This window comes from Oratosquilla oratoria, chromosome 14 (genome assembly GCF_046742065.1).
Source record: "Oratosquilla oratoria isolate Oo_2021 chromosome 14, ASM4674206v1, whole genome shotgun sequence".
Taxonomy (NCBI): Eukaryota; Metazoa; Arthropoda; class Malacostraca; order Stomatopoda; family Squillidae; genus Oratosquilla; species Oratosquilla oratoria.
The window spans coordinates 31,428,199-31,438,198 of NC_134790.1; the positions used below are offsets into that span (position 1 = coordinate 31,428,199).

Below are 10,000 nucleotides of genomic sequence, written 5' to 3' on the forward strand. Positions count from 1 at the left end.
TAACTAGGGTTCTAATTACTTTCTAAGTGCATTTCATTACTGAATAATTACTTTTATTAGAAATTGAGCGGTGATAGATCAAATTAACTGAGTAAGATCGTCTGGTATATACTAGAATATACAAAACGACGATTCTATTATACATAGATTTTTATTACAATCTAGATATAAATCAATATAAACATAACGATCAATAATACAAAGCTTATCTATTCCATTGTATTGGAATAATTGTATTGGTCCTTGGTAGTAAGTGAATATTACTAGAACTAATTTTTCTTATATATGTCTTATTTTATTCAATCATAAATTATCACCTCACACACACACACACACACACACACACACACACACACACACACACACACACACAAACACACACATATACATATATATTTATATATATATATATACATATACATCTGTATATATTTTGCAATTAATCCTTGGGTCTCTGGTATAGTAAATCATTCAGATGATATTGGTCACAACGTATTCATTTATTTATCTACTTATCTATTTCATTTAGTCATAAACTCTCCCTGTATATACAGTATATATATAGAAATAGATATCATCTTTGGAGTTCTGGTGTAGTAAATCTTTCCTTAGATGTTAGGAACATAGAAATATAAGAATAAAGGAAACTGTAAGAGGCCATAGGGCCTACACTAGGCAGTTCTATATCCATTACCATCTATCATCACCATCCATGAAATTATCTAACGTTTTCTTAAAACAAACAATAGTTTCCGCCTCTCTCTACATGATTACTAAGTTTATTTCATACGTTAACCACTCTATTCACAAACCAGTTCTTGCCTATGTCCTTCTTAAATCTAAATTTGTCCAGTTTAGATATATTACTAGCCCTGTTGTCTTAATATGATGACCTTGTCTACATCCCCTCTGTTAAAGTCCTTGACCCATTTGAATACTTCTATTAGATATGCCTGTCTTCGTAATGTAAATTTCTTATCATTTCACTATTATGAAATATGAAAGAGAAAAATCTCACATATTGACGTGAGATCGGGTATTCTTTTCCTATATTGCCGTGAGAGGAAATAAGAGGAAAAAAAGAAATATTTCTATTCCTTTCGTGAGAAACGGAGGTCTTGTTGTATTATTTTTCCTCGTGAGAGGAATGAAGTGAGTGTGTGAGAAAAAAAATGAGATATTCGTATATGCTAATTTCCTGTGAGCCTTGATATTTGGATATCTTGTCTCACATGTCCGTGACAAGAAATAAGTATAAACGTGAGTAAAATATTCGTGGACATATATATATTTCCTGTGAGACTGGGAGATATATGTAATTCAATCTCACGTGCCCTTGCGATTAAATAAGCGAGAAAAGTGAGATTTCGTGAACTAAGAGATATCAAGATACTTTTACCTCGTGTGTGTGTGTGTGTGCGCGTGTGTTTGTGTATGTGTGTATGAGTGTGTGTATGCGTGTATGTGTGTGTGTGTGTGTGTGTGTGTGTGTGTGTGTGTGTGTGTGTGTGTGTGTGTGTGTGTGTGTGTGTGTGTGTGTGTATGCGTGTGTGTGCACGTGCATGTATACACGTGTGTATACGTCCATGTAGACATGCCAGTCTCCCTGTGTATTCCCACACGAACTCCATCACCCGGTGTAAGAAAATTCCTTCACCAGACTTGTATTCCGAAGGCGAGACATAATCATGGAAGGAGATTGATATCGCCTCGTTGCTTGATTGGGTCATTATATTTCTGAAAATAACATAAAAGTGATTCAGATCAGCGCTGATAGTGTGCGCCTTAGCGGGTTTCCGCTAACCTCTTTGAACGGCGTGAATTATTTCATATTTGATTGATTTATTTATTCATTTGTTTGTCTGTTTGTTTATAAAATTGTTTATTAGTTTTTTGTCTATTCATATGTTTATTTTCTTATTCATTTATTCTTTTTATTAATCTATTTATATATATTCAAAGGTTTTCTGTACATAAGATATCCTTTTATGAGATCTTTGTATATATACGAGAACTATTTACGAGGTCTCTGCGTTTAAGAGGTCTCTTTATTTACGAGATCGTAGACAAGAAGCGTCTGAGCACTACTTTCCCTCATGGCACAGAACAGCTGCTCCTGATTGGCTCATTATTCAGAAAGCTCCACCAATCACGTTACGCGTTCCCATGGGGGGATGTGAAACTCCCACTCCCCCTCCTTCTTTCTCTCTCTCTCTCTCTCTCTCTCTCTCTATATATATATACATATATATATATATATATATGTATATATATATATATATATTTATATATATATACATATATACTGTATATATATATATATATATGTATATATATATAAATATATATATATATATATATATATATATACATACATACATATTCATATGTAGAAACCTCACTTCACGTTGAGGTACGTATGCGAAAAAAAACACGGGAGAAATTCAAAGAGTAGACGGTAAGATCTTTCGTATATTAAATCTTCAGGCAAACAGTTTGCCGGAAGATGTAATATACGAAAGATCTTACCGTCTACGCTTTGAATTTCTCCCGTGGTTTTTTCGCATATATGTATTTGTGTATATATATATATATATATATATATATATATATATATATATATATATATATATATATATGTATATATAGATGAATATATAGATATAGATATGTGTGTGTGTGTATCACATATGCTGCCCTCCTTCACAATTATTTGACTACATTCTTTCAATACATTACGTGAGCAAGGATAGAATCGCTGGTTATTGCCTATTAAATACTAATACAGTACGTATAGTTTTTGTCTTGGTGTCTAACGTTATGGATATGGAAGGCAGGTGGTAATGAACATGGAACTACCTAGCGGAAGCCTTATCGTCTCTTACTGAGAAGGCGGTAGTAGTTGTCCAGCTTAGATTTCAAATGAAGCATAAAATGTTGAATTGCTAGAGGATACAAAATGACATTTCGGTCTATCTTCAAAATTCAGAACTAAGTATGGAAGTAATTTATTGAATAAAAAATTAATTACTCGTAATGACAATCTCTGTCTATGTACCAAATGTCCCTTCCAGTCTATAAGGAAGACAGCCATGGTAATAGATATGGAATTAAACTCTTCTGCTGGGATTCGAACCCTTGCCTGAGCGGCTTGCGTCTTTACAAGACGAGGACCGTACCACTACGCCATCCTTGTCTTGTAAAGACGCAAGCCGCTCAGGCAAGGGTTCGAATCCCAGCAGAAGAGTTTAATTCCAAATGTCAATTGACACAAACAGGTAATAAATATATTTGAATAGAGACAATGTATATTTAGTAATTGGGTATTGTGTACTAATTTTCATTTGGTTCCTTAATTTTTTTCCTTTGGATAGAATTGATCTTAATAATGATAATGAATAAGGTATAACATTTACAAAACGGATGTTATGTATTGAATTCTATTTTGATTTTCATTTATTTGTCTTAATTTTTTTAATCTAATTCTATTTATATTTTCTTTTTATTTAAATTTTATTTCATTTTATTTCATCTTATCTTATTTTTTTCTCGTAATAGTACAAACGATCTCCTATTGACAGATTGGTTAATGTAACTCATTGTAACTCGTGTACGAGCAAAGGAAATTCATTGAGGAAGAAGTCTCGTCTTTTTAGACGCTGGATCCGTCCCCAGCTGCCGACAACAGAAGGGCCGCAGCTGGCCTTGCAGCTGAGCACAAAGTAATGAAAAAATCTGTCAGGGCAACTTAGAAGCTGTAAAGTTGTTTGACGCAGGAGCGAGGCGATGTGGCTAATGTATACTGTCTTAGATGACGGCGTGATGTCGATGGATGTTAAGCGAGTAAAGAAGGATCATGGCTTTGCATATACACACATACACATGTACTGCACAAATACATACACATACGCATAAATGTTTATGCACGTAGATACAGACACACACACAAACACACACAAACACACACACACACAAACACACACACACACACACACACACACACACACACACACACACACACACACACACACACACACACACACACACACACACACACACACACACACGCTCACATACATACACCTCTCATGGCGCTGTGGTTAGAGCTCTGGCCTGCCACTACGGAGGTCCGAGTTCGATCCTCGCCCGGGGCTGAAATAATATCAGTATCGCAGCGCTGAGGGGTGTTACTCCAACTCTCGTGGGCGGGGAGTTGGGTGTGTGTGTGTGTGCAAGGTCATAGCATTACCCATAGATCGGACCTACGAGCTCTGAGCTCTCTTCCAGGAGGGAAATAGCTGTCGATCACGAGTCCAACACGTGATCCAAAGACTAAAGACTAAGTGAATACACACAAACACACACACAGACACACACACACACACACACACACACACACACACACACACACACAATACCTTTATACTTACAGAATATATCTTCAAACTGGTAATACACGTGAAATACATACACACGCATGCATATACACATAAATACAGGCATACACACACAAATGCACAAAGATGTCCTTAAAGTATAACAAGTATAGCAGGGCAACTAAGAGGTACTTTTGTCAGTTGTTTTTTTTCATTGTCTATATTTTTATTTGTTCTGTCCTCTTTCTATTTTTATCTAAAAATACTTTATCTAATTATTAATTGATCTATATAATTTTCTATTATTTTCTATTATTACTGTCACAAAGTTGATATTCTTTGTTACTGCAGAGACGAAAATCCATTAACCTCATCACGTGATTGGTTGGTGTGTGGTGTGGGGGGTAGTCTTCTGACACTTGACAAGATATATTCACTACAGTCTTCTGGATCCCCTCCCACGTGATTGGTTAGTGTGTAGAAGTGGGCGGGGCTTCCTCAGGGGGGCGTGGCATCCTCTGACACGTTCATTTGAACTTCAGTCTTTTGTGTCACACTACTCACAAGTGTGAGTCAAAGAATTTGTTTTCAGTCATGCACTCATGAGAAACGATCCTACTCCTCCTCCTTCTTCTCTCCCTCCTCCTCCTCTTCTTCTTCTTTCTCCTTTTCCACATCTTCCTTTTCCTCCTCCTCATCTTTCTTCTCATCCACTCACTTTTCATTTTCCTCTTAATTTTCATCCTCTTCCTCTTTTGATTTTCGTATTCTTCCTTATTCTCTTTTTCTTTATTCTCCTCTTCTCATTTTTCTCCCCTACCCTTTCCTCCTCCTATTCTTCTTCCTCTTCCTCCTCCATGAATATATGTGTACATGTATATATACATGTATAGATGACGTAAGTGGGAGTAGGAAATACAGGAGCCTTAGTTAGGAATGAACTCAGACTAAGGCTCCTGTGTTTCCTACTCCCACTTACGTCAACCTGTCGGAATGTCTCAATACACACACATATATGTATATATATATATATATATATATATATATATATATATATATATATATATACATATATATATATATACATAGATACATATGTATGTATATGTATGTGTATATATATATATATATACACATGCACATATACATACACATATACAGACACATATACATATACATATATATATATACATATACACATGCATATACATTTACATATACATATACATATACATATTCATGTACATATACATATTCATATACATGTACATATACATGTACATGTACCCTCTTTTATGTTCTATAAAGTAAACTTAGAAAAATATGCACCCATATAATCAATCTAACTCCTCAAGCAACGCTCCCGACACACATTCTTTTGCCAAGTCGTTGTTCCATCGACGCATGCGCAAACAACTTCACAAGGCATACTTTCGTGCCGCTGTTGACACGTCAGCTCGATCGAACAGCCGACAAAAAACAAACAAATGACTTACGATGAGGCACACGGATCACAAATAGTTTAAACTTTCGTGCTCTGCGTCGCAAAGGTGTGGGAAAGGTGTGTATGTGTGTAATTAGACACGCACATGTTTACACATGTATACATGCATCATACGGACATGCAGCATATATACGCGAACACATACACACGTGTACACACAAACACAGACATACAAACACAGACATGCAGGCACATATAATTATACTCGTACATACACATATATATATACATACACACACGCATGTATACACACATATATACGTACACATGCACTTATATATATATATATATACATATATATATATATATATATATATACATATATGTATATATATATATGTATATATACACGTATGCACATCCACACACACACACACACACACACACACACACACACACACACGCGAAACCTTTACACTCGCAGAATATATCTTCAGACTGGTAATACACGTGAAATACGTCTAATAACTTGAAATTACGCGCTTCTGATATTCGCGAAATAACGTGTTGGCATATGCGATACTTCAACCCCTGAGTTGCTTTCGTTTTATTGATATTCTTGTCATCGTCAGTGAGTCTTTTGTACATTCCTATTATTACAAGCTAGTTAAAACTTTAACATATATGTATATATATATATATATATATATATATATATACACACACATATATATATATATATATACACACACATATATATATATATATATATATATATACGTATGTATACGAATAATTTGTTGTATTAAAAGAAATTATCAGCATATTATTTTCTTCATTGAAGAGTTTCATTGTAATGGCAATGGCTCGTAGTGTACATAATATAAAAGATAATTGAAATGATAATGGTGTCTTTTGTTCATTCTCGAATATAATATAATGGTTTATGTTCAACTGTTCAAACTGTTCTTTATTATCCAACATGTCGGACTGCAAGCGTTATTATCTACTCGTTCAGTAATTTATCTTATTTCTTGCTTTCGTGTTTTCTCTTTCATTCCCACAGTTATTCCATTCCTTCTTTCTTCTTCTTTAAATGTTATCATCATTTTTTTTATGTTTGTATTTTTGTAAACGTATCATTTGGGGCACGTCAGAATATTATTTCATATCGGTTGCGTCTCAGAAAAAGGCGATAGAACTCTATGGCCTCAAGCTGGTGACGTCATGTCGTTTGTATCTTTGGGCTGTTTCCTCGAGGTAACCTTCTACGAATTATTGCAACATTTATACGAATATACGAGAGTTTTTAAATAAATATTGCTAATTTATTATAATCTAGTCTGCTTTTGAACAGATGGATATTATCACTTTAGTTAATGCAGAAAGATTGTTAAATTTATTGTGATTGATGTCTAATTTACAACAAACACAATTATGATGTGCGTTTCTTTGATGTTCATAGTGTTTGTAGTTTAAAAGAGAATTTTCAAACTATATTTTTTTTCTAAAAGGCAAGGCAATGTAACAGGTAATTCTACATTTTATTAACTTAGTTATGTATACACTAAGTTTGAAGTCAAAATGTGATGCTGTTAAGTTTGAATTTAGTCTCACACAAATGTGTGCTTTGTTGGAATCCATTCTTCATCTTATACGGAAACAGATAATGATTTCTTTTTTTCTTTTCTTTTTCTTTTACAAGTTTCCGTCCAATTTCATATTTTTTGTTGTTCTATCTCTCCGTCTTTCCTATCGTTTAACTTTCGTCTTTCTCTTCCTATTTTTCTTCTTTCGTCTCCTTAGTTCCTTTTCTTCTCTTTCATTTACTTTCTACTGTTCTTTTCAAATCTGTACAAATTATCTTATTTATTCTTTATTTCAAATTCTCTCAACTTCATGTAAAGCAAAAACAGTAGTCCAGCTGATACTATTTATAGTTTTGTGATTATAGTTTAGGTCTCCGTCCTATAGAATGAATATCAATTCACTAGAATCAGTACAGAGGATGACCAAAATTATACATGGCTTAGGAATCTACCTTACGAGAACTTACCTTACCTTAACTTACCTTAACTTACCTTACCTTAACTTACCTTACCTTAACTTACCTTAACTTACTTACCTTAACTTAACTTACCTTAACTTACCTTACCTTACCTTACCTTAACTTAATCTGGAAGAACGCAGAATAAGGAGTGGTCTAATAGAGGTGTTCAAGTTGATCAAGGGCTTTAACAATGGACATGTAGACAAGGTTATCATATTAAGATGATAGTGCAAGACTCGCAGTAATGGATTTAGATTGAATAAACCTAGATTTAGGAAAGAAATGAGCAAGAACTAGTTTAAGAAAAGATGAGACAACTTTATGGATGGGGATGGTAGGTGGTAATGGACATGGAACTGACTAGTGTAGGCTTTATGGTCTCTTGCATTCTCCTTCATTCTTGTGTAATGAAAATTGTGACAACAAAACCAAAAATAATATCAACCAATCATTCATCATTCTCTTGGCAGATGTGAGTGGATGAAATAGATATTCTATAAACATCGTTATTGTATTAATAACAGAACTGTCATTCAGAACCATGTTTCACCTTTAGTAAACGTCAGATGCTTTTATTCGCCATGACCCTTGTTTTCTCTTATTGTCTTTGGAGTGAATGAAGTGGATAAAGTACAAGTTTGTAGGGGATTGACAATCACCAAAATGAAAATGACCATTGAATGGAAAAGATTAAGTTAATTTTAACAATGCTAATCTCGGAGACGACCTAAATAGACGAATGTCTGTGAATGTATACAGACACACACGCACACACACACACACGCACACACACGCACACACACACACACACACACACACACACACACACACACACACACACACACACACACACACATATATATATATATATATATATATGTATATATATATGTATATATATGTATATATATACACACACACACATATATACATATATATACATATATGCTAATAAGAACACGGGTACGTGTGTTCACTTATGCAAAGTAGACCACTTGGAAAAAGAAACTAACGAAGCAAAGCGCTTTCGTATATTACATCTTCAGTGCAATAAGTGACTTATTGCACTGAAGATGTAATATACGAAAGCGCTCTGCTTCGTTAGTTTCTTTTTCCAAGTGGTCTACTTTGCATATATATATATGGTTTTTAAGCTAAGAAAAAGCCAAGTTCAGAAAAAATTCACACGAAGCAAAGGACCGGCAAATCGCTGCTCCTAAAAGAATGAAGAAAATTATGTGCGTTCCATATCCTAGTTGTTCTGGTTATAGAGACCATTTAGAGGTTATTAGTTCCACCGATGTAATGTCAACTTGAAGAGAACTTGTCTTCAGTGTGATTTCAGTGAGTCATCGCATGCATGAATGTGTACATGAAGTCGGACACACATAGATGTCACATGTATCCTAGACGTTACATGTGCCCTAGAAGCCACGTGTTACCAAGTTTCTAATCTAGAAAGAAAAAAACTCACAAAATTTTCTGTAGGAATTAGAAAACATGATTACTAGAATATTCGTATATTCATGTTGTGTATTCTTCCATTTGCATGTCCCCTCCCCTTCTTTGAAGTGAATCTAGAACTTATAACAACTATTGTTAAGACCTCTGGTGAACAAATGCACTGTTATTGCTAAGACCTATGAACAAATGAAATACACCAAAATGTCTATATATGACCTCAGGTCTTTGTCTCGGGTTGTAGTAGTGACCCGACCCGTATCGCGTGACCTGTTTTAAGTCACTAATAACCTCTTGACCTGTTTTTGACCTGTTTTTCCTCCCTCCCGCAGACCTTCTGCGTTGTCTCCAAGAGATTCAGAAAGAACTACGTGCATCGGTTCTCGGCCTCGAAATCGTTATTCCTCTTCTCGCCTTGGCATCCCCTCCGAAGGGCCGCCATCTTCCTCTCCACCAATCAGTACTTTGACTACATCGTGATGACCACGATTCTCCTCAACTGTGTCTTCCTAGCCATGACCAAACCTGTCGATGAGGCAGAGTAAGTACCCACATTCTATTGTTTACTTATTTGTTTGTTTTGGTTTACTATGTGCAGTCTGGTCAATACAGTCGTTGACTAGTCTGGGTGTTTATTTTTTGACGTTATGTTTACTAGGTAGTCTGGTC

The 10,000-nt window shown here is 34.9% G+C and overlaps 1 protein-coding gene across 5 annotated transcripts in view; it reads left to right on the plus strand.

Annotated features, from left to right (window-relative positions):
* Window positions 1-10,000, plus strand: part of LOC143032828 (sodium channel protein 1 brain-like) — a 766,195-nt gene that overhangs the window by 246,354 nt on the left and 509,841 nt on the right. For all 5 annotated transcript variants that reach the window (XM_076197936.1, XM_076197935.1, XM_076197938.1 and 2 more), the window contains one exon: window positions 9,664-9,872. In XM_076197936.1, the coding sequence (XP_076054051.1) occupies window positions 9,664-9,872 (209 nt within the window). The remainder of the gene's footprint in view (window positions 1-9,663; window positions 9,873-10,000) is intronic.